This window comes from Chiloscyllium plagiosum, unplaced genomic scaffold (genome assembly GCF_037043375.1).
Source record: "Chiloscyllium plagiosum isolate Xiang-an unplaced genomic scaffold, Cpla_swu_hap1 HiC_scaffold_5, whole genome shotgun sequence".
Lineage (NCBI taxonomy): Eukaryota > Metazoa > Chordata > Chondrichthyes > Orectolobiformes > Hemiscylliidae > Chiloscyllium > Chiloscyllium plagiosum.
Genome location: NW_028270143.1, coordinates 131,860,589 through 131,886,731, shown reverse-complemented (window position 1 = coordinate 131,886,731; position 26,143 = coordinate 131,860,589). Strand labels below are relative to the sequence as shown.

Genomic DNA, 26,143 nt, shown 5'->3' with positions numbered 1-26,143 from the left:
CCCTCTTCGCTGTCAACTGCACCTCCAATTTTGGTGTCATCTGCAAACTTACTAACTCTACCTCCTATGTTCACATCCAAATCACCTATATAAATGGGCGGCACGGTGGCACAGTGGTTAGCACTGCTGCTTCACAACGCCAGAGACCCGGGTTCAATTCCCGCCTCTGGCGACTCTCTGTGTGGAGTTTGCACATTCTCCCCGTGTCTGCGTGGGTTTCCTCCGGGTGCTCCGGTTTCCTCCCACAATCCAAAAATGTGCAGGTTAGGTGAATTGGCCATGCTAAATTGCCGTAGTGTTAGGTGAAGAGGTAAATGTAGGGGAATGGGTCTGGGTGGGTTGCGCTTCGGCGGGTCGAAGGGCCTGTTTCCACACTGTAAGTAATCTAATCTAAAAAAATAAATAACGAAAAGTAGTGGACCGATGCTTGTGGTACACCACTGGTCACAGGCCTCCAGTCTGAAAAACAACCCTCCACCACCACTCTCTGTCTTCCACCTTCTGTATCCAAATGACTAGTTCTCCCTGTATTCCATGGGATCTAACCTTGCTAACCAGTCTCCCATGCCCCAGTCTCACCTTGTCCAATGCCTTACTGAAGTCTGTATAGGTCACGTCTACTGCTCTCATCAATCCTCTTTGTTACTACTTTTTAAATACTCTACCAAGTTTGTGAGACGTGACTTCCCATGCATAAAGCCATGTTGACTATCCCTAATCAGTCCTTGCCTTTCCAAATGCATGTACATCCTGTCCCTCAGGATTCCCTCCAACAACTTGCCCACTACTGGTGTCACGCTCACCAGCGTATAGTTCCCTGGCTTTTCCTTACCACCCTTCCTAAACAGTGGCACCACATTAGCCAACCTGCAGTCTTCCGGCACCTCATCTGTGACTATTGATGATGCAAATATCCCAGCAATTACTTTTCTAGCTTCCCAAAGAGTTCTCAGGTGCACCTGATCAGGTCCTGGGGATTTATCCACCTTTATGCGTTTCAAGACATACAGCACTTCCTCCTCTGTAATATGGACATTTTTCAAGATGTCACCATCTATTCTCCACATTCTATATCGTCCATATCCTTTTGCACAGTAAATACTGATGCAAAATACTTGTTTAATATCTCCCCCATTTTCTGCAGCTCCACACAAAGGCCGCCTTGTTGTTCTTTGAGGGGCCCTACTCTCTCCTTAATTACCCTTTCGTCCTTAATGTATTTATAAAAACCCTTTTAGATTCTCCTTAGCTTTGGCAAATAAGGTTATCTCATGTCCCCTTTTTTCCCTCCTGATTTCCCTTTAAATATGCTCCTACTGCCTTTATACTCTTCTAAGGATTTACTCAATCTCTCCTGTCTATACCTGACATATGCTTCCTTTTTCTTAACCAATATCTCAATTTCTTTAGTCATCCAGCATTCCCTATACCTACCACCCTTTCCTTTCACCCTGACAGGAATATACTGTCTCTGGATCCTCGTTATCTCATTTTTGAAGGCTTCCCATTTTCCAGCAATCCCTTTACCTGCGAGCATCTGTCCCCAATCAACTTTTGAAAGTTATTGCCTAATACCGTCAAAATCGGCCTTTCTCCAATTTAGAACTTCAACTTTTAGATCTGGTCTATCCGTTTCTATCACTATTTTAACACTAATAGAATTATGGTTGCTGGCCCCAAAGTGCTCCCTCACTGGCACCTCAGTCAACTGCCCTGCCTTATTTCCCCAGAGTAGGTCAAGTTTTGCACCTTCTCTCGTAGGTGCATCTACATACTAAATCAGAAATGTTTCTTGTACACACTTAACAAATTCCTCTCCATCTAAACTCTTAACACTTTGGCAGTCCCAGTCTATATTTGGAAAGTTAAAATCCCCACCATAACCACCCTATTATTCTTACAGATAACTGAAATCTCCTTTAAAAAATTTGTTTCACAATTTCTTGCTGACTATTAGAGGATCTATAATACAATCCCAAAAAGGTGATCGTCCCTTTCTTCGTTCTCAGTTCCACCCAAATAATTTCCCTGGATGTATTCCCAGGAATATCCTCCCTCAGTACAGATGTAATGCTTTCCCTTACCAAAGACGCCATTCTCCCCTCTCACTTGCCCCACCCCCCCCCCATCCCCCCTCAATCCTTCCTATAGCATTTGTATCCTGGAACATTAAGCTGCCAGCTCTGTCCATCTCTGAGCCACATCTCTGTATTTGCTGTGATATCCAGTCCTATATTCCTAACCATGTCCTGAGTTCATCTGCCTTACCTTTTAGGCCTTTAGCATTGAAGTAAATGCAGTTTAATTTATCAGTGCCTGCCCTGACTGTTTGACTCTCACCTTTTCCCAACTGTATCACTCTGATTGATCTCTTTCCCGAATGTAAGTTTGTTTACAGAGCTGGAAGGTTCGTTTCCAACATTTCATCAGCATATTAGGTAACATCATCAGTAAGACTCCGGTGAAGCACTTGTGTTAGTGACCCACTTTCTATTGTGTTTAGGTTTCCTTGGGTGGATCAAGGATCCAACCCAAGGAAACCTAAACACATAAATAGAAAGCGGGTCACTAACACCAGTGCCTCAGAGGAGGTTCACTGATGACGTTACCTAGTATGGTGACGAAACGTCTGAAAATGAACTTTGCAGCTCAGCGAGCAAACTTACATCCAGAAACTCAACCAGAGCTACAAATCTTCCCAAAAATCTTGTCTTTCCTCTCTCTTTCCCTGTGTTCCACCCCCCACCTTACTAGTTTAAATCCTCCCGACCAACTCTGGTAAATCTTCTTGTCAGTATCTTAGTCCCCTTCCAATTTAGGTGCACTCCGTCCTTCTTGTACAGGTCACTTCTATCCCAGAAGAGATTCCAATGATCCAAAAATGTGAACCCTTCTCCCCTGCACAGGCTCCTCAGCCATGCATTCATCTGCTCTATCCTCCTATTCCTACGCTCACTTGCTCGTAGCACCGGGAGTAATCCAGATATTACTACTCGAGGACCACCTTTTTAAATTTTTGTCTAACTTTCTATATTCTCTCCTCAGAATTTCTCCCTTTTCCCTTCCTACATCGTTAGTTTCAATATGTTCAATGACCTCCTGCTGGCTCCTCTTCCCCTCTGAGAACAGTCTGCACCCTAGGAGATAATCTTGATCCTGGCACCAGAGAGGCAACACACCATTCTCATTTTCACTGCTGGCTACAGAAACATCTATCTGTGCCTCTGACAAGGGAGTTCCCTTCTCACAATCGATCGCTTGGAATCCGACGTACCCCTCATTACATTAGAGCCAGTCTCCATACCAGAAACTCGGCTGTTCGTGCTACATTCCCCTGAGAGTTCATCACCCCCTACATTTTCCAAAACAACATAGTTGTTTGAAATGGGAATAGCCACAGAAGACTCCTGCACTACCTGCCTAACCCATCTACTGACTGCATCTGTGGCTTTTCTCCGTTCTTATAACTGCCATCCATCACACTCGTAGCTCTTGTAAGTTCCCTATTGCTTCTAACTGCTGCTCCAACACCCCATGCGATCTACTAGGATTCCCAACCAAAGAAACTTCCTGCAAACATAATCATCAGTAACATGGAACCTCCCCTTAAGCTCCCACATCCGACAGGAAGAGTACTTCACTCTACTGAAGGCCATCTTTGCTCCTTCACAATCTACAGACCCAGAAAATAGCACTGTCATTTTGCTCTAAAAAACAGTGCTGCCGGCTAACTTAGTATTTATGGTTTATATTTTTAATATTTATCAAGAGACCGATCTCAATAAAACATATAATCAAGAAAGAATCCATTCTACTCACTACTGTAGACTTACAGCAAGGTTCCTGTGCTGTGGGATCTCTCACACCGGTTCCTCCAAAGTCAGCTGTGAATTTTTCCTAGATGCATTCCAATGGCCAGAGATACATGAACTCAAACAGCCAAGGCAGTAACTGTGCCAATTCACTACTGTGTCAATTAGCAGTGTAGGTTTCTTTCTCTCTCTTTCTCCCTGACCGACCATGTGGTCACTCCTTTTGTTTGTCTTCCTCCTTTTTAAAAGTGCCGTTGTTTTGATCTTTGTTCCCCAAGGTTCCAAATCAATGCATCAGCATGTAAAACAAAAATTGCTGCTCCTGGAATTCGAGGAAATCCCCATCAACACCTAAAATACCTCATGTGGACGTCTCTGGCTTGCTAGCGTTTACTGTCTGTCCGTGGTTGCCCTTGAGTGTCCCATGAATTAATTAAGAAATGTTATACAGTCTTTCTCCTCCTACCTGACCACTCCCAAAATTACCAGAATTTTGAAATGTTTCACAGTAGGGTGAGAGTTTTTGGCTTCATTGCTGTGTGGCCCATGTTAACTGCACTCCATGAGTGATGGGATTGAGGCTCAGAAAAGAAACTCGAGGGAACACAGGGAATGAAATTGAGTGGCAAGTTGTAAATGTTTAACTGAAGCGGCTTCTGTGGCTTGGGAGCAGTTCACCTGTCATGCAGTTGATGTGTAATTGTGTAGGGAGAAACATGTAATAGAGAGAGATAAATCTTGAAAGAACAACTACAAATGTTTTTGTGACGGGAGAACATTTTGAGTACCAAAAGCTAGAAAGCAAATTGAACTCCTGAATTGATGGTAGACCATTGTACCTTGTGCAACATTCCCATCTGTGATTTGTGCAACATATCTGTGACCGCTCTTAAACTCTTGTTCAGCTGTCCTTTGTATGTAATCTAGCTGGCACTGGCTTATCAGTGTACATCATCTTTGAAGTTATGACAGGCAAACCATCTTTTTAGACAAATGACCGTCTTCCCAAGGCAAACTTGTGCACATACTTTTACTGTTATGGTGCAGTTTACAAATAATCTTCCTGAAAAATGTCAGGGTTCCTTGTGTAACAATGACCACTTCCAAATAATCACTGCAGTCAATGATTCCATGCTACATTCATCAAACTTATTTAGACCCTCCAGTTATCACAAGTGCCAGGCATCTCACTCTGCCAGAAGTGAACCACATCTTGATCTTATTGATGGGGGAGTGAGAGTTTGTTTTATTTCAAATCTTACGAAGAGACTTCGTTCATAGCTTTCATTAGTCAAAACAGCAGTCACCACCTCTTATTTTGATTCTCGGCTTTTTGCTTGTCTATTAACGTTCTTCAGCTTGCTGTCTCCTCTCGATGTTATAAATAAGTAAAACTCCCACCTTTCCATTGCTCACGTCAAACACTCTTCCCTGCAATAAATCTTAATTCTCAATTGGAGAAGGTAATACTTGACCAAAGTTAAAGCTTATTGAATTGGAGGGTCAGCATTCATTTTGATTTAATTAATTGAATTTGGTGGAAGGGATGGGAGAGGAAACTATAAACTGAGGAGCATTGTTTGAAAAATGTGTGAGGGCGGAGGTTGATGTGAACTATTCTTGGAAGGTGGCAGAAAGAATTGAAGGAGTAATTAGCAGAAATGATTGAGAACAAAAGCACGCACATTATGCAAAACTTTGCAAAAGCGTTGTATTTATATTTATAAATCCATTATTCAGAAGGTGAACTCTATTTATGTAATTTTTTTTCTATTCTGGAGTCCAGGTGCTGGTGTGGACTGGGGTGGAAGGACTCTAATTCTGGACTTTTTATTCCTTTTTATTTTATTCCTATGATCTTGCATTTTTCTTTATCATTTTCTAAGAATCTGTATTTACATACCTTCGTACCTTAGATGGTGTCATAAGTGGCAAATTCTAATGTTTTCACTGTACTCATGTGAGTACTTGTCATAAAGTTAATTCTAATTCTATAAGGTGCCCAATTTGAGATTAGGTCCCAATGAGAGTACTGTGTTCTCTTGTCACCACAGTTTAGATCACATTAGTGTGGAAACAGGCCCTTCGGCCCAACAAGTCCACACCGACCCGCCGAAGCGCAACCCACCCATACCCATACATTTACCCCTTACCTAACACTATGGGCAATTTAGCATGGCCTATTCACGTGACCTGCACATCTTTGGACTGTGGGAGGAAACCGGAGCACCCGGAGGAAACCCACGCAGACACGGGGAGAACGTGCAAACTCCACACAGTCAGTCGCCTGAGGCGGGAATTGAACCCGGGTCTCTGGCGCTGTGAGGCAGCAGTGCTAACCACTGTGCCACCGTGCCGCCCATCCTTCCAGTATTGGAAGGATGTGAGGGTCCTTGAGAGGGTGCTGGTGAGATTGACCAGAGTGGTGCTAGGGAGAAGGGATTTTAGTCACAAGATTAGGTTGGAGAAGCCTGTGTCATTCTGATTGGAGCAAGTGAGATTGAGGAGAGAGACTTGATTAAATGTGTACATGATTGAGATGGAAAGCTTTTCCTATTAGCTGATGACACATGTGCAGGGTACAGTGATTTAATGTTTTGGCCAAGAGATGTAAGTGAAAAGTGAGGAAGAATGTTTTTTGACAGTGAGTGGTAATGACCTGGAACTCATCCCCACAAGTGGAAGAAGTGGAAATGATCAATGAAGAATTTACAAGAGAACTTGAAGGAAGTTGACTTGCAGTGTTATGGGAATTAAGTAGGAGTGATGGGAGCCAGCATAGACTCATTTGGATGCAATGGCCTCTGCCTTTTTCATAATATGTAATAAATTTAATTTTCAAGAAGACTGAATTCTAGTAACATTGCCAGTATGTAAAGAATTCTATCAATGCTGAAGAAATTAGAGGAGGGTGGAAGCTACCTCTGGAAATTCCCACTTCATAGAGGGTGCGGACCCCTCTGATTCATGGGCTGTGACATCACGGAGACCGGTGAAGAGGGAGAGAGGGAACAACTTCATTTTTTATTGTACTGCAGACTTATTAAGATTTGAACTCGTGACTTCTTGGGGTCTTTGGCAGTACCAGAATCAAAATTATGCCCCAAATACACACAGGAAACTGAGCTTGGGTGCTGAGATTTTTATTTTATGTACAAAATTGCCATTTTATATTACATACTTATTACATGACAAACCGGCATGGGATGAAGTTAATCATGTACTGAAAGTTCCTTTGCAGTTCTTGAAGCCACTTATAGTAGTTTTGTCGCATATTGATTTCGAATTTCCTCCTTGGTACCAGCAGTTCAGCTGCGTTAGCGTGGTTTTGTGCTGGCATCTTTTTTTTAATAAAGGAGCAGATTGGGAACCCTAGCCCCATCCCTGGAGGTTTTGCTTGGTCTCCACTAATTTTCTTGAAAACTCTTGAGTCTAGGAAGGCCCAGGTGTCAAGGTATTGCCTTGTTGTAGACACGTACAATTGTCCTCAACATGCTCCTTGTTTATTTTCTATCCCTTCTAGCGGCTGCACTCTCGAGTACTGCTCCTCCTAGTCTGCCGCTAGCTTGCAAAGTTTGTGGGTCACGTAATTGTTATGTTGGTTAACTTCGAATTGTGCTCTTTCTGTCTCGGTCTTTGTTCTGCAGAAAGAAAAGAAATAAATTGAAAACAAAGTGCTGGAGAAACTCAGCAAATCTGGCAGCATTTCTGGAGAAAGAAAGAATTAACGTTTTCAGTTCAATGAGTCTTCAGAACTCATGGATTTAAATTTGTTCGTATTTAGGTGCACATATGACTCCTGGATTTATTGCACTGTTTGCCCTGCTTTATTAAACACAACTGGGTTGATGAAAAAGCTTCAAGTCACTTGAGCGCTAACCTGTTCCCTGGTTTTGAAGCTCCTCTTTAAAGCCTCCTGTTTATGTGGCTGGCACCTGTCTAACTTTGATTTACATTGGCCACATTTAAAAACATCAAGTAAGAGTAGGCAATTCAGCCCTTTGAGCCTGCTGCACCATTCACTGTGATCACAGCTAAACATCCAACTCAATATTCTGCTTCCACTTGTTCCCCACGTCTTTTGACCCCATTTGACTATCTAAAGCTTCGTTGGCAGTATCACTTGTCTACTTGCTCTTTTTAAATAGTGAAACTGGTAGGATCTGTCTCTGTGATTAAAGAGACCACTGCTGAGCTCTTGATTGTGTGTGCACGCATGTGTGTGCATGCTTGTGTATACCAATGTATGTATAACACAACCCTGTAATTATTCGTTTCTGCTGGAAATTTAAATCCAATTATAGCAGTCAGAGGCCCTTCAGTCCAACTCGTCCATGCCAAACGTAATCCCAAACTCAAGTAGTTCACTTGCCTGCTCCTGGCCCATATGCCTTCTCATGCCCTGGTGTAGCAATGCTGTCTCCATGCAAGCAGTGTTAACACTATCAGGTTTGTGTAGTGACTGCAGAGCCAAGTGCAGTGCTGCTGTCATGCCTTGAGTCGAGGCACCAGCTCCATTGCAGACCAATTTCTGTAGCTCCTTCATTCTCTCGTTTCACCATGTCCCCTCCCCAGAAAAACCCACTTGCTCTTCAGTTCAGTTTTAATGTTTTTCAAATTCTCCCCATTGCCTGCACTGTGATTGAGAGTTTTGACAGCTCAGGAAGCTGAGGCTGGAAAAACCACACAGTGAAAACTCCTATCGCACCTCGTCAGCTTTCAGACATGTGTGATGCGTTAGTTTGATTTGTGGCTGCCCAGAAGAATGGAGCTGGAAACTTTTATTTTGCTTGTGCTGGGACTCAGGAGAACTTCATTTAAAACAAGAGCCTCTGATTTCATTCCTCACCCTCGCCTTTACTGAGAGGGTTTTTCTTTTGTGCTAAGCCTGAAACTCCCAGTTGACTGGTTCCCAATTCCCTCTTTGATCTGACTGAGCTTGATCTTCCGATCTCTCTCTCCCCCTTCCACCAAGCATCAGTTCCTGATACAATGTATTGCTATACGTTGGCCCTCTGAACGCTAACCTTCTGATCCTGGACCTGCTGTGCACACTAGTGTTTAATGGAAGCTGAGATCTTGGGCTTTGCCACAGGAGGGAAACTAAAGGGATCTCTGGGACGGCTCCCCCTCTCACTGTTGGGTTGACCAGCCAAAGAATTTTTTTAAAAGTTACTATTGGCAGAGAATTAAATTTAGTTATTCTCATCATTTGAGCATTACTACCTTGGTCAGCATTTATTGCCGATCTCATAATTGCTCTTGAAGATGGTGAGGTGCCTTCTTGAACCACTGGAGTCCATGAGGTGTAAACAAGGAGTTCAGTGGTTTTGACCTTTGTGTTAATAGATGAATCTGCACCACATGGGCTGCAGTGGATCGGTCAACAGCTCACCACTTTCTCAAAGGACATGGGCAATAAATGCTGGCCCAGCCAGCAGCACTTAAATCCTATGAAATAACTTAAAAGTGCTGAAAAGACTTTTCAGCAGACTCTAATTTAAAACCCAATTGTGTGGCACCCACTCAGTAGTTGCGTATAGCTGCTATAACTGACACTGTCCCTTTTTTTAACAGGCCTCTTCAGCTTCCAGTCATTAATCTTCCCTGTTGTTCAAAGCAATGTACTAGGGAGCTCCTGGTAGCGATATAAGCACCTCTCCGTCGGGAGCAGGTTTCTTTTTTCCTCCCATTTCAATGTGCTATAACTGTACAGGATGGCTTTGTTCATCTGCTTCCAAATAACCCTTCAGTGACACAATTCAGGGTAATGAAAGTAGGAACTTCATGTATAGCAGGTAATTGTTTATTGCACCTTAATAACTGGGCAGTGAATTACTTTGGAAATATAGTGAGTGCTGTTGTGTAGTTAAATGTGACAATTGTATTTAATTTCCCAGATTAGCAGTGTGCTTAAAGGTTCATGCATTTAGTTGTGGACATGTTGGTTGAGGAGTCACACATTTGACCAATGCACCAAAAGAGTCCCCAAAAATGTTGATGCAGTATTTTTGACATGTACCCCCTCAGAGAAATGGAACTTCAATATACTAACTCAACTAAAAGCCACTGCCTCATTGCAGCACTGGGAATATTGGCTTGAATTATGCTCCAGATTGGAAATTGAATCCAAATATTTTGATACGAAGGAAACATACTACCAAATGAGGTGAACCAATGGAAGGGGGGCGGGGAATTAATGGTCAGTCATCACGAATATCAAGTTCATTCATGTATATATCTTTTCACCCGTGCCCAAAGGTTTACAGTGGTTATCCCACTGAGCAAGTTATGAAATTGATTTAATAGATTTCATCAGTTATGATCTGACACGAGACTACAGAAAGCTGCAAAGACTATCTTTTGAAATCCAGGTGGTACACCAACATCTGCCACCTCTGACCTATTTCAGTCTCACACTACTGTCTTGATTCATAAGGCTTTCAAAACAACTTTTCACTGGAGCGTAGGAGGTTGCAGGAAGATCTTATTGAGGTTTATAAAATCAATAGGGCCATAGATAAGCTGAATGACTAGAGTCTTTTCCCCTAAGAGGAGGGAGTTCAAAGCTAAAGAGGAGAAAGTTTTAAAAAAGACATGAAAGGCAACTCTTTTTACACAGAGAATGGTTTGTGGGTGGAATGAATTGCCAGAGGAAGTGCTGGATGCATATCCCTCCAAACCCTTCCTATTCATAAACCCATCCAAATGCCTCTTAAATTGTACCAGCAATTGTTGCAATTGTACCAGCCTCCACCACTTCCTCTGGCAGCTCATTCCAGACACATACCAGCCTCCATGTGAAAAGGTTGCTCCTTAGGTCTTGTTTGTATTTTCCCCTCTCACCCTAAACCTATGCCCTCTAGTTCTGGACTCCCCCATCCCAGGGAAAAGCCTTTGTCTATTTATCCTATCCATGCCCTTCATAATTTTGTAAACCTCTATAAGGCCACCCCTCAGCCTCCGACACTCCAGGGAAAACAGCCCCAACCTGTTCAGCCGCTCCTTATAGCTCAAATCCTCCAACCCTGGCAACATCCTTGTAAATCTTTTCTGAACCCTTTCAAGTTTCACAACATCTTTCCGACAGGAAGGAGACGAGAATTGCACGCAATATTCCAACAGTGGCCTAACCAATGTCCTGCAGAGCTGCAACAAGACTTCCCAACTCCTGTACTCAATGCTCTGACCAATAAAGGAAAGCATACCAAATGCCGCCTTCACTATCCTATCTACCTGTGACTCCACTTTCAAGGAGCTATGAACCTGCACACCCAAGGTCTTTGTCAGCAGCACTCTCTCTAGGACCTTACCATTAAGTGTATAAGTCCTGCTAAGATTTGCTTTCCCAAAATGCAGCACCTCACATTTATCTGAGTTAAACTCCATCTGCCACTTCTCATCCCATTGGCCCATCTGATCAAGATCCTGTTGTAATCTGAGGTAACCCTCTTTACTGTCCACTACATCTCCAATTTTGGTGTTATCTGCAAACTTACTAACTGTACCTTTTATACTCGCATCCAAATCATTTATGCAAATGACAAGAAGTAGAGGACCCAGCACCGATCCTTGTGGCACTCCACTGGTCACAGGCCTCCAGTCTGAAAAACAACCCTCCACCACCACCCTCTGTCTTCTACCTTTGGGCCAGTTCTTGTTGTGCATTTTTGAGTGACCTTGCTACCTTTTCCATGGCAACACCTTGGCCAGTCAGATTTGACTTGCCAACCAATCAGCATCTTTTTCTCTCATATGAATTGGTATAGTTGTTTGAAATTTGACATTTTTGCTTTGTCCTGATGAGTCCAAGATGAAAAGCTTCGGCAACGTGTCTCTCTTTTCAGCAAAAGTTCAGTTCTGTATGACCAAGGGACTGTTTATACCAGTACTCGGACTCATTTCAGTGCTGGAGTCTGTCTAGCACTGCTCCAGAGGTACTGGCCTCAAAACTGAGCGTACTGTTGCTGTGGAGGTGGAGAGCGGGTGATGAAGGGAATTGCCTGAGCCCCCTTACTGAATGACACAATGAACGTAACCTACTCCTCAGTTTCCTCGCACCAAGTAACTTCACTGCAGAATAACACCTTGTGTCCATCTCTCATCACTGGCAGCCTGCCTGGTAACTGTACATAAAGCTTCTGTTTAAAATTCAAGGCATTTATTATAAGTTTCTGAAAAAACAAAATTCTGCCTTGATTTTCCTGTCTGTTCCACTTGACCATATGCTAGCTTTATCTTGTGTCTGAGTTTTATAGAGGTTCGTAACAATTCAGGGGCAGGGGAGGGTTGCAGTGTCGGGGTAGTTATACTAAGTTTATCTACTTGTTCAAGAGATATTCTGCCTGTAATTCCTTGGGCTAAAGTATTATTTTAATTGTTTCAAGCTTTTAATCCTGTTACTCAGAGTATGTTGATGCTGCTGGTAGTGTTTCTGTAGTGAGATAGGGGACGTGGCATGGATCAGGGAAATGAGTTGAGTATTATAGCATGCAGGTGGAAGGGGACTGTAGAGGGAAGTTTTCAGTTCATTCCAGATGCAGGGTAGACAACTTTAAGAAGACTTGAATCTCACTTTTTATTTGAGAATATAGGCAATGCTAAACGTATCAAATGAAAAATGCTACTGGATTTTGGAAATCTGAAATAAACACAGACGATACTGGAGAAACTCAACAGGTCTGGCAATATCTGTGGAAAGAGAAACAGTTAACAATTTAAGTCTGTTTTGATTTCTTCAGAACCAGAAGAGTCATATTGTGTTAACTGTTTCCATCTCCACAGATGCTGCCAGACCTGCTGAGCTTCTTCAGCAATCTGTGTTTGTTTGTGTGTTAAGTATGTGCTTAGTTTGTGTGTTTGTCTGAAATGAGCTTTTGGTTGCACATGGCACTTCACTATCATTTATTAACTTGTTTCTCTCTCCACACTGAGCAGAGAATATAATCATTGACTCTCGTGAGAGTGGAGGATCAGAATGAAGGATCACTGAGCTGAAACATAAGTTCTTTTTCTCTCTGCAAGGAGACTCCCTGACCTGTTAAGCATTTGTAGTGTTCTGTTTTGAGTCAAGACCAAGCTTAGTCAAGGACTATTGACTCAGCCTGGCTAATGTTGGTTGGTTTACCAGGCTGTTCGTGGGATGACAAAGTCGAAGACAGTGGCGCTGGAAAAACACAGCTGGTCAGGCAGTATCCGAGGAGCAGGAGAGTCGACATTTCAAGCATAAGTTCTTCATTTCTGATGAAGAGCTTATGCTCAATATCAATTCTCCTGCTCCTCTGATGCAGCCTGACCTGCTGTGCTTTTCAGCACCACACTTTTTGACTCTGATCTCCAGCATCTGCAGTCCTCACTTTCTCCTGGAATGACAGGACTGATATATGAAGAGAAACTGAATTGGTTGGGATTATATTCACTGGAGTTTATAAGAATGAGGGGATGTTTTATAGGAACCTGTCAAATTCAATCAGCACTAGACAGTGTAAAAACAGGAAGGGTTTTCCTGATGATCAGGGAGTCCAGAACAAGGGTTCATGGTTTAAGGAAAGGGAGTAGTCCATTTAGGACTGAGATGAGAAATTTCTTCACCCAGAGAATGGTGAGCCTGTGGAATTCTCTGCCTCAAAAAATGATTGAGGTTAAAACATTGAATGTTTTCAAGAAGAATTTAGATATAGTTTTTGGGGTTAAAGTGATCAAAAGGTATGGGGAGAAATCAGGAACAGTTACTGAGTTAGATGATCCTCCCTGATCATGAAAGGTAGAGCAAACACCAAGATAGAAATTCTTCTGCTCTGATATTCTACGTTCCCTTCTGAAAAAAAGCTCTTGGTGAACTGGTTGGATTGTTACTCATGTTCACTGTTACCGAAACCAGCTTTCCATTTCTACACTTTTAGGAGAAAATTCAAATTGTCCAACTGCTGTTTTGAGCTTTGGATGTGTACCCATTTGATGAAAAGGACAGTAACAACCATTACACCTTGCTCCAAAGAGGAGAACATGGTGAATGTTGAGAGAGTGCAGGAGGAAATGCATTTAAACCAGTAGAAGCGCCCAACATGTCACTCGGCAAGTTGCATTTCTCATTTTACTATTTGTCACACATGAAATAGATCCTCTTTGGATGTTTGTCATTGCTGTCCCTGTTCTCAGTATAGCAAGGCTTAAATGTGAACAATGTTTTGGATACTCCTTTACCTGGCTTAACACCACTGTAACTTTCAAATGTGAAGAATGTAAAACTGAAACAGGTCAGCATGACAGGTTTCAGGTTTCTTCAGCAAAGCCATGTCTGAGGATCTATTGCAGGTCTTTTGAGGGGTATCAGTTATTGGAGTAATTCCTGCATCTTCACATATCTCTGCATTATTATAGTTTTTGAATGGACGTTTCAATAACGAGAAGTCACGCTTTCAAGGTGAGAGGTGGAAAGTTTAAGGAGAATACACACGGCAAGTACTTCACACAGAGGGTGGTGGGCGTTTGGAACACGTTGCCAGCAGAGGTGGTAGAGGCAGGCACGGTAGATTCATTTAAGGTGCGTCTGGATAAATGCATGAGTAGGTGGGGAGTAGAGGGATACAGATGCTTAGGAATTGGCCGACAGTTTTAGACAGTACATTTGGATCGGCTCAGGCTTGGAGGGCTGAAGGGTCTGTTCCTGGACTGTAAATTTTCTTTGTTCTTTGTAGACAGCTCATCAGAAAGAACAGTGTTATTTTAATGTGCCAATTGTCACTCCTGTTTTAAATGTGTTACTGTATCTCTACCTGGTGCTGAACTGGGGTGGGCTAGGTTGGGGGTGGGGTGGGGTTCATGCAGCAGAGCAGAGTGAGTGTGTTTTTAACAAGCAGGTATATCCTTTGCCGGAGTCCAGCCATTTTCTTTTTCTGTTCTGGTTAGTAAACAACGTCCTGGTAAGCGTATTACAAAAAGCAGCTGATCTCATCGTTTAATCACATCACCTCATGGGCCCATGTGAGATGGAAGTTTGTGATGTTGATAACTTGAAGTTGGAGGTGGCATTAGTCAAGGCGTCTTAGTCATTTTTCAAATAGTTAGGAGCTTGAATTTTTTTGGTTGTGTGTTTCTGGACTTTCTTGGCATTACTCAATGATGCAGCACAGAGATGTGGATGGGAGGGACATGGGGAGGGTGTGGCTGAAGGTGGTGAAGAGGTACACTGTGATCTTGACCAGGTCAATACATGGAATTGTACAGTACAGAAGAGGTCTTTTGGCCCATCATGTCTGCACCAAGAAGCTACTCCAAAACTACACTAGTCCCACTTTCCACAACTTGGCCCATAGCTTTGATGTTATTACATGTTATTCAAGTACTTTTTAAAGGTTATTAGGTTTCCCACCTTAACTATCATCCCAGGTAGTGCATTGCAGATTCCCACCACCTTCTGGGTGAAATTCGTTTCCTCAAATCCCCTCTCAACCTCCTGCCTTTAACCTTTTTAAAATTATGTCCCCTTGTATTGACCCTTCTATGAAGGGAACAGCTGCTTCCTATCCACCCTGTTCATATCCTTATAATCCTTTAAAATCAATGGAATCCCCTTTCAGCCTTCTCTGTTCGAAAGAAAACCACCGAATCTTACCCAGCCTCTCTTCGTAGCTGAGCTGCTCCATCCCGGGCAACATCCTGGGGAACCACCTCTGCACTCCCTCCAGTACAATCACATCCTTTCTGTAGTATGGTGACTAAATATTGCTATCTTGCTACAATACAAATTGCGTGATAAATTACTGAGAATTGTATTCCATACAGTGCGCATGTAATGAGTGTATTGAATAGCCAATACATTTGCCACAAAAAGATGATTTGAAGTTATCGGACTGTCCAGAAATGTACAACTGTGACTGAGCTCATTCAGCCAGCTCTGCCTATGCTGACTCTCTGAAAGAAGAACTCTGTTTCTTCCCACTCTCCTTTTTCTTCACTGCCCCGATTCTTAATTTTTTTTGAACATTGATCTACTTTTCTATAAAATCTCCTCTCGTCTTTCTCTGCTCAGGTGAACTTGTCCTGATTTGAGTTCTTTTGATGATGTGGCGATACTGGTGTTGAATCAGCGGGGGCAAGTTCAGAAGTCATATGGCACCAGGTTAGAGTACAACACATTTATTTGAAATCATAAGCTTTCGAACTGCTGCTCCTTCGTCAGGTGAAGTGACTTTGCTTTGTCACTTTGCCTGATGAAGGAGCAGCGTTCTGAAAGCTTGTGATTTCAAATAAACCTGTTGGACTATAACCCGGTGTCATGTGACATCTGACCTTTTGATGAGGTAGCAGAGCCAATGGTGATGTGTTTGTGAGATGTGTTTGGAATTCTAAAAGATCTTTTTGTTTCATAAAGTGTAGCATAAACAACTTGGCACAGTGACAAAATGAAGCCAATGCAATAAAAGGGACAGTGGCAGCATGGATATGACTCTTGTGTATTGCCCACTTTCACTGCAAGTGTATTTAAGGGTGTATTTAGCTGTTATACTTTGATCAAGCTGGAGAAGGTTTGGGTGGTTTCTGCATGAGTATATGACTGAAAGAGACCATGAATTGAAAAACCAGAATTGCATTGTAGGATTTAAATGAACCCGTTTGGCCATGTTATGACATATATCCAGGACAGGTAGGACTTGAGCTAGGGCACAGATACTGCCACGTGGTCACAAGAGCCCTTAAAAGTTGCATTAAAGCCTTTCTTAAGACACTTGACGCCTCAGAGCACTGAAGCCAATGAAGTACTTCTGATGTATTGTCGTTGTTGTAATGTAGAAAACCTGACATTTGTTAAGTGTTATGTTATTTGATAAATTAATGTTGGCTGGATAACCCATTGCTGTTATATTGATTTGAGGGTTAAATTTTGGCCAGTGCACCTGCTCTAGTTTGAAATAACACTATGAGACATCCTTTTATGTCTTCAGTTTCAGTTTGTGTTTAATCTGAAAGACAGCAACTCCCGACAGTTCTGCGATCCCTCAGCACTGGACCAAAGTGTTAGCCCTCCTCGGATGCTCTGGTCCAGGAAGGATGCTTCAGAATTAAACTTTAGGGCGCATAAATTATTTTGGTGTGCTGTCTCTGTTCAGAATGATGACTGTGACAGAGATTGGGTTAAATGGCTTTTATTTGCTGTAGCACTAACAGAGACTGACTGACTGAATTGAATGTTACTCAGGCATTTGTATCCTCTCACTTTCACAACTAGATTTTTTTGACTGGGAATTTTTAAGAGGAATCGACAATGAATAACAGTTGGTGGTGGTTGGTGTTGACATCACAAAAGGCTTGATTGGGGAAATGGCACACCAATTACTAATTGCAATCAATCACAATAATATTTCAAAGCCAGTGGGTGAGTCTGTTGGTACGGACATTGTCGGTACGTCATTACGTGCTTCATGTTCAATGATAGATTGTAAACATTCATCGGTCACCTTTGCTCATATACTGCACTGCTTTCTGACCAGTGTAGTCAGATGTGACTGCTCGAACATAAACTAGTTCTGAAAGCTGTGACTCGGTGTCCTCTGTGGACTAATTAGTAATTGCACTAATTGCTGTAGTTACTTAGCAGTATTGTTGCTGGTTTTCGTTCAGTGATAGTAACAGGTTGTATAAAATCCAAATCCATCCTTAACCTATCACATTTTAATAGGATAATACACTTTCTACTTCTTGTCCACGGCGAGACCTAACAGTACTTTCTCCAGTCACAACCGAGTTTGGGAATAGCAATCTTTATGAATACTTTTTGAGTTCTGGCGCTGACCTAAAATCCTCCATTCCTCAGACTGAAGTATTTTGCTTTAATCCTGCCTTAACTGCCTATTGATGACTGCAGCACTAACTATCCAGATCTGTCTCTCTAATTCTGCTCTCCAATCCCCTCATCTGTCTCTGTGTCTCTCTCTCTCTGTCTCTCTTTCTCTCTGTCTGTCTCTGTCTGTCTGTGTCTCTCTCTCTCTCTCTCTCTCTTTCTCTCTGACTGACATTTTTTATTCAGACCTTATTTAAAGATCTCTCTCTTTTAGACATACTTCCTCGTTATCAACCAATCTATGTCTTGTTTTGGTTTGATTCTGTCTGTGAATTACTTGTGTTGTTTTTTGACATTAAAACAACTGTGTGAAACCACGTTATTCAGATGTCAAAGTACGGTCTTTGACGGGGAAATCCGATAAGTTTGCGTATTGATTCTATCTCGACTCTAACTAGTTTTTTTCAGAACGTTAGATCTTTTGCAAGACTGTGAATTGGTTCAATCTCTAGTGTTTCTGGGATTTGAGTGTGAGAGACTGGGAAGTGTGCATGAATTCAGGTCCCGCCAGTGTTCTTACTGCACCATCCCAAGAGGATAGCGATGAGCACTGCCGAGAATCACAAGTGATTCATGAATTTATTCAAACAGAAAAAAGCCATTCAACCCATCATGCATGTGCTGGGACTTGGAAAGAATAGTTCAACTCATTCCACTCCCTGGTCTTTTCCCCATAGCCCTGCAACACCTCAAATATTTATCCAATCTCCTTGGAAAGTCATTCTTGAATCTGTTTTTCAGGGGGGAGAGAGAGATTGAAAGCCATTTTAATGTATTGATGGAGATGCTTGTATATGTAAGCTTGCAGCAAATCACTTCTCTTGTGTTTCATCATCGAACTACCTATATCTAAAAGATTGCTTCTGAATGTGGCAATGGGTGAGAGAGACTAGGTGAGTATTTACAGCTAACTCATTAAAGAGACCCCAGTCAGCGCTACAGAGAGGTTTGCTCACTCTGTTTGGAGAAGAATTCTGACAAATCCACTTTCACACTCCTTTGCCCACCGTTTTATCCCTGCTGGAAAGGGTGGCATTAAAATTCCCCTTTATGATGAAATTCTGGTCCCTATCTGGTTGAAATAGCATTTAATGGCAAGGACATATCTGTAACTTAATTATTTTGAAATTTATTATGAAATTGAATTTGTGAGAGTGCAATGTATTCTATAGTGCCTTTCATGTCCTCTGTGCAGCACATCGCCTTCAAAGAAAGCATTTCGCACCCAATTAATTAGTTTAGACATCAGTTGCTTTTGTTTTGTGAACCAATGCACCAACCAAATAATGCATATCAAGATCACATAAGCATTAAGGTAATTGACCAGTTAACCTACATTTGAATGTTAGATTTTAGCTCGGACGACACTCCCTTTCTTCTCTGCGTATACTTTGGGGTCCCAGAACCACTGCTACGGTCAAATTGACCCTGGGTTCAGTCCTTCATACAAAAAAATAGCTTTTGTGAGAGCACAGCACTGGCTACTGTGAGGATATTTTGCCTTGCTGGATTTAAGATGGCGATTGTTGTGATCTGTTAGAGGATGGGTGAATGAGTTTGCTGATGTGGTGTGTTTGTACTGTGTATAATGTATGCTCACGTGGCCTATGGTGGCATTGGTATTATTGTTTATTTCAGATTTTTCCCGTGGTTTCCTGTGCACTCCAAATATAAATACATGTGTTTCTCAACTGTAAGCAATTGCTGTAAGATTTTGATATTTGTTTGAAACAAGTTGAAGACAAGATTGGCATGTTTTTGAGGGATACAGTGTTAGAATATGATGTCATTTGATGTCCTCACAGGAGATTTTAAAATTACTTTTCCTTGACAAAATAGTCCTTTTACCTATTAAGTTTGGGCCTCTTTTAACGGTGAGCAGGCAGGTTGGTTGAAAAGAGTAAATGTTAACACCTGCCCTGGATTTACTTAGCGTAAATCACCAATGCTTCACATTATAAATTGCTTGGCTCAACTGCATATGTGACCGCAAATTGCAATATGCACAACGAATTGAACACACTTAATTTTTGTGTAACTCTGCTCTGCGCTAAACTGTAGTGGAGAACTGTGGAAGAAGAACTGAAGCCATTAACAGTTGATTTGAAATGGACGATTTTATGAGCCTGCCCACTATGTTCATTGTGTACTGTTTGAGTCAGTTATTACTGTTTTAGAAAAGTGGAAAGGGGGATGTTTAGGAAGTAGGAAGATGAGATTTAAATTACTTGTGGTAAGATAATGATAAACTCGTTGCATAATTTAGAGTCTTGGGTGAGAGGTGATGTTTTGTAGCTGTATTTAGTTGGAGATGCCCTATATACTGGCGTAACCTCCTCAGAGAGTGAGTGGAAAACCAGATAGAGTACTGACTGGTCAAGTGTCAAAGGCTGTCTCATATGTTGTCTGTGGCCAATCTGACCCAAATGAGAGGTGCCTGACTGCAGGCTAGGACCAGAGTAGACAGTTTTCACAAAGCCATGATTGCTAGGAAAGTTTTGTACCTACCATTCTCCTCTGGTTGCTCAGACAGAAGGTGCAGATCTGTTTGGGTTGGTTGCTCTCTGTCTCGGTGACCCTGGTGCCAGGATAGTAGCTGGATGCACTTGTGTGACAGGGTTGTCCATCACCAGCCTCTCCCAGCAGCAACACGTTATCCAGATGTGAGATGTAACTGGAAGCCAACCGCAGGGTCTCTATTTTGGACAGTTTCCTATCTGCGGGCTCGGTGGGGATGAGGGTCCTAAGTGCTGTGAAGGCCGTGTTGACGCTGTTGGTCCTGTCTCTTTCTCTGGCATTTGCGGCTTGTCTCTGTCTAATGACTCCCGTTACCCTGGCTTTCCTCTTCCTCTTTCCTGCACCTCCACCATAAGGTCCCAGGCTGAAAGATGTCTCCGAACCCGAGCTCTCACTGTCCAGCTCCTCGTCACCTTCCGACAGCATGCTGATCTCTGGGTAGAGGCAGCGACTAGGGACTGATCTTAACATGGCAAAGGACATTTCTGCGCAGGTGGGGATTAATTCACCCAGTCCGTCACCTTTTGCGTTTTTCCTTTTAATTTATTTTTTTTCCTCAACTCAGGACAGGATCTAACAAAATAAATTTTAGCAATTCATACTGAAGTGACTTTCAGGTTCTCACCTTACTCCCTTTGCCAACAAAGTAATTTTCCTGCTCCTCTGATCCCTGGTTTTCACTTTGTTCTGTCCTTCCACACTCTACCTCTTACCTATCCCTTTTCTCTCTCAATATATATTGCTGTATCTTTCTCTGCCTCTAACTGTTTCAGGCTTCGCTGAGATCAGGTTTTTATAAGCAGGAGGCGGGACCAAGTCAGAGGGCGTTCTAGGGAGATCCTCTGAAATACTTCTCTTTTATTTTAACCCTTTCCCAGGGCTTCCCTCAGCCCTCTGGCGTTTCACGTGCATTTGTAATCACTGACTCAGTTGGGGATGTGATAAAATTGCATCTCTCATCCACATCACAGTCTACAAATTTGCTTCAAATCAATTATTTTCTTCTTCCCATCTCTCCCACCATCTACCCCCCCCCCCCACCCCGCGTTCTTTAAAAAGAATTGGCCAGAAGTTTAAACATGAAGATTTAATCATAGAATTTTACAACATATATCAGGCTAGCTGACTTGTTTTCTTTTCCATGAGCTGTCTTGTCTAATCTAATCAGAATTTTCCAGCTCTCAAATTTCTATAATAGATCCATCTTATTGCAGCTTTTCTGCTTCCTTCCCGCATACTTTTAATATCCCACCCATCTCATTTCACTCCCTCTACCCTTCAATATCTCACCTTGTACCCACTTCCCCCACCTCACTAACTGCAGCCTTTAATATCCCAGCAGTCTAATCTCACTCTGCTGCTCTCGCTGTATCCTTTAAGATCTTTGTTGCACTAACCCTAACTTAATCTCGTCTTTGCCATGTCCTGTTCATGGCATGCAGTAGTTGAGTTGAAGTACTGAGTAGGTTGAATACAAGTCCCGTCAACCCATATTTCACTGAATGACTCTGATGTCATTTGGTGAGTTTTTCAATCATTTTCCAATAAGTTCTCAATGCGATGCTATTTCCATATGCACACGTGCAAACTCTCAAATTTTATTAAAGTATATTTTTAAATTAATTGTCAAAATGGGATTAAAAATTCTTAGCAGAGAATCTGATTCTTGATTAAATATCTCTAATGTGACTGACATGATGCTTCTGTCAGTCATATTAGTTTGGGTATGTGGAAGTTACAGGTTCAGAATAATGTTATTTTTTAAAACTCAATTGCTTCTCAGTTGAGAATGTTTTTGAAGTTTTACTGCATGCGTGTTCTCATCTTCACACTGCATGAAATTCAGCTCCTCGACTGCTATCCCTTTCAATTTTCCGTGAAATCAATATGTATTTTATAAAAATACACGTCTTATCCACTATTGGTTCTGTGGCCCACTGGATCCAGGTTCATTTACTGTGGGACAGGCCAGTGGTACAACTTGCCGGAGCACCTTGAGTTGGGTATAAGAGCATGTGACCAGATATTCCCAAAGTGAGTGGCTACCAGATGACTTGTGCTTGACGTCTGCATTTGTTTGGAACTTCAAGGGACCATAGATTGGCTTCATGTGATTGACTCATGGTCAAAAAGCTTGCCAGCATTTGTATTGAGGCTTGTTCACCAATAGAATAAAATCTTGGGTACATAGATAAGCTCTGAGATTAGCTGGCAGTGTTAGCCAACAGGGTTAATGATTGAAGGAAGATATCGAGGCAAATGTACTTGCTGTCAGGTTCCTACGCGACCTGGTTTGTTCCCCCACTGGTAATCAGGTTACCAAGTGGCACCAGTGGGGGATCTAATCAGGAGTAATTTGGGATCCTGAGAGAGCTGGCCAGTAGGAGAGTAAGGAAATTGGTAATGGGCTGCTTTTGCATTGAATCTGCAAAACAATGGAGATTTTACATCTGGGAAAGTCATTGGAATATATGAAACGGTAAGCATTCCGAATGATATCCACAGTGGGAGCTGGACAGTATGAAGTGTGTCTCTCCTTTTAACATTTTGACATCAGAACAGTGTGATGCTATTCAGTGGCTGTCTGCCACTCTTCAAAAAAAAATTCAAAACTAAGATCCCTTGTAACCTGGGCACTTTATTCGAAGTGACCTCTCTGGAAAGTCTTGTAAGTTGAGCTGACCTGAGATACTGTGTTTGAAGGACCAGGTTCCGGTGGTGTGTTGCAGACTCTGCTCAGCACCTGTTCCTCTCCAATTCACCACAGTTCCCCTTGGGGACGTTGTTTAAGTAGGCCCAAGAGGCTGACTTTCTTCCTCTAAAGCTCAGTTTTCACATTTGATCTCTTGATTTATGTCTTCCTTGTCTGTCTTTATCTCCACTCCCAAATCTCTTGTTTATCCGTGTTCTGGTTTAATTGTTGAAGCAGTGCTCACAAGAATGTTAGTCATTGGTGTAGCCACTAACCTGTCATCATGGGTGCATTTAGCATTTGTAAAATGCCCATTTGAACTGTGTGACACATCCAGCAGCATTTTCTTTACAGATTCCACTGAAATGAAAGTGTTCTGAGCTGTGTCGGAAGTACAGGTCAGCATCCTGCATCACTGGTGACGGGAACATTCTGAGCAGGTAACTGGTCATGGCATCTAATGTAGGTCTCCACCACTAAGAATTACCAGTGTGTGGGGATGCCTTCAACTTCAATTTTTCCCTTCGATTCTATCTCCATTCTGACGAAGATGCATGTTACTCGTTCCTGCGAGATTGTTGCTTCAGAATCCTGCGCCACTTTCCTTGACAGCACTGTGGGAGCACCTTCACCATGAGGTCTGTGGCATTTTGAGAAGACAACTTTTGATCATCATCTTGAGGGCAACAAAGAATGGGCAATAAGTGTGGGTCTTCTGAGCAACATTTGAGCCTCAAGAATTTAGTGAATGGTGAGAGCAGTGGAAATCCACGTTTATTCAACCCAGTAACTGTGTGTCATTGTGCAAATCACTTTCTGCAATGACCTACCAAGTCTCACAAAAGGATAGCAGTCATTCAGGGCCTGATGCTTGTGCACTAGGCCTGGCCTGAGTATGTTCATAGATGGATTGCAGCAGTTAAAGAAGGCAGCTCACCACCATCCTCTCAAGTGTTCTGAAGCAGAGACATATTGGACTCTGTTTCTCTCTCCACAGATACTGTCAGATCTGTTGAGTTTCTCCATCATTCTGTGTTTCTTTATGTTCATGGATAACTGGGAATGGTCTGGGTTAGTTAATTAGCCTGTCTTGCTTTACTGGAAGTAGAAAAACTGATTATTAAAGCAACCCTCTATAAGACCATAAGATGTTGGAGCAGAAGCAGGCCATTCAGCCCATCAGGTCTGCTCCACCTTTCAATAAGATAATGGCTGATCTGATAATCCTCAACTGCACTTTCCTGTCTTTTCCCCATTTTCCCTTGCTGATTAAAAATGTCTATCTCAGTGTTGAATATACTTACTGACACCGTCTCAATAGCCCTCTGCATTGAAGAATGCCACAGATTCAGTATCTTTTGAGAGAATAAATTGCTCCTTATCTTTGTCTTGTGGATGACCCCTATTCTGAGATTATGCTCTTTGCACCTCGACTCTCCCACAAAGGGAAACAACTTTTCTGCATCTACCTTTCAATTCTCCTAAGATTCTTGTATTTTCAATAAGGTGGAAGGTGTCATCAACAGTGCTACCAAGCAGCACCTGCTCAGCAAAGAGCTGCTCACTGACACTCAATTTGTTTTCCGTTTGGGCCACATTTCTGAAGATGGGTCACTGGTCCTGAAACGTGAACTCTGCTTTCTCTCCACAGATGCTGCCAGACCTACTGAGTTTTTCCACCAATTTCAGATTTTGTAGACAATATGCAAATTTGGACTGAAAAGTGGCAAGTAAATTTGTGCCACGCAAGTGTCAGACAATGACTATCTCCAAGTCGGGAGAATGTAAGTCTCCTCCCGAGTGAATGTAAAATAAATGTATGCTTCCAGAAAGCATTGGTGAGATCTCGTCTCAAATACTGTGTGTAGGTTTGGCCTTTAAGGAAGGATGTGAATGCATTGGAAGCAGATGAGTGAAGATTGAATAGCTGGGCTGGGATATGAAGTTGACTTAGGATAGATTGGACAGGCTAAATTGTTTCTGCTGGCTCTTAAAAGATGAGAGGAGGCTTGATTGAAGAATACAAGACCCTCAATGGTCATGACAAGATGGATGTAGAAATGATGTTTCCTGATCAAGTGGGTTCTCTGTTGAAGTAGCTATTTCAAAATTGGGGATTTCCCTTGAAGGACAGAGACAAGAATTATTTCTTTTTGAGGGACTGTTATAATCCTAGTTGATTTTGTTATTGGACAAGTTAGATCCCAGACTTAAGTCTGGCTTGATCAATCATGTTTTTAATGAGATGGTGTGCCAGTGAAACACAAGTGTGCAATGCTACAAAATTGGTTTTAACAAGAAAATACAAGTTTATGATGCAAAATAAATGAAGCTAAACTAAATGAAGCTAAACTAGAGCACATTATTTACATAAAAAGCAATTGGAACGATTTTGAAACATAGTAAAAGTACAGTCTCAAGTATCCTAACACCGTTTACTTTCATTCAAATAGCAGACAGAGTTCTCTATCACTATAGGTTTATAGGTTCAATTTAACTGTTCCTTTCAGTTCCAGTTTAGAGAGCTTAATAAGTGTCACAACTGAGCTTAAACTTTCTTAGCTTCAAATGACCCCTTCAGGGTTCTACCAAAAATACTTCAGTAAGGAGCTTTTAGCTGAAGGCCACGCAATTATTTCCTAACTTTTCTAAACTAACTCCTTCCATCTAACTTCAACCAGGACTTACGTTGATTGAAGCTTTCCAGGCGATGGGTTTTCCCCTTTAAGCAAAAAATATTAGTTCTTCTAACAGAAAGTAGGCTCATACTCTTCAGTGGGTTTTTTTCTCTCTTTTTCTCTTGCTCTCGCTCTCTTTTTCTTTCTTTCTCTCTCTTTTTCTCTCTCTCTCTCTCTCTCTCTCTCTCTCTCTCTCTCTCTCTCTCTCTCTCTCTCTCTCTCTCTCTCTCTCTTTCATACATAAATACACACACACACTCTTTCACATACATACTGTTTTTTAAAAAAAACATAGTTTGAGAAATAGTGACCACTTATTCATTAAACCCCATCAGAAGAAAATGGCACCAAGGTTATTTGAATATTTTTAAGGCAGAGGTAGACAGATTTTTGTTAGGTAGGGAAGTTAAAAGTTATTGGGAATAAATGAGAATGTGGAATTCAAACAAACCGATCAGTCGAGATATTATTGAATGGGCCAAATGACCACCTTCTCCTAATTTGGTCATCCTCTCCACGTGCAGCATTTCACATGGAGGTGATCTTTTGGAAGGGGCAGCTTAGACACTTTAGAAGATTTTCTGTTGTAAGATGGAAGGAAACT

At 42.0% G+C, this 26,143-nt stretch overlaps 2 protein-coding genes across 2 annotated transcripts in view; one reads left to right on the top strand and one right to left on the bottom strand.

Moving 5' to 3' along the window:
- bop1 (BOP1 ribosomal biogenesis factor) overlaps positions 1-26,143 on the top strand; it is a 159,902-nt gene that overhangs the window by 68,199 nt on the left and 65,560 nt on the right. The gene's annotated exons all lie outside the window — the stretch shown is intronic.
- On the bottom strand, positions 6,948-20,849 carry scxa (scleraxis bHLH transcription factor a). The gene is made up of 2 exons (XM_043690951.2): positions 20,161-20,849; positions 6,948-7,453 (listed from the first exon to the last, which is right to left on the bottom strand). Exons 1-2 carry the CDS (start codon positions 20,650-20,652, stop codon positions 7,415-7,417), a joined length of 531 nt encoding a protein of 176 aa, XP_043546886.1. The 5' UTR covers positions 20,653-20,849; the 3' UTR covers positions 6,948-7,414.

Excerpts from the sequence above, each read along its gene's own strand:
- scxa (XM_043690951.2), bottom strand. The coding sequence starts at position 20,652 with ATGTCCTTTGCCATGTTAAGATCAGTCCCTAGTCGCTGCCTCTACCCA. Across the intron at positions 7,454-20,160 it reads TGAGCAACCAGAGGAGAATG|AACAAAGACCGAGACAGAAA; the intron begins GTAGGTACAAAA and ends TTCTTTCTGCAG.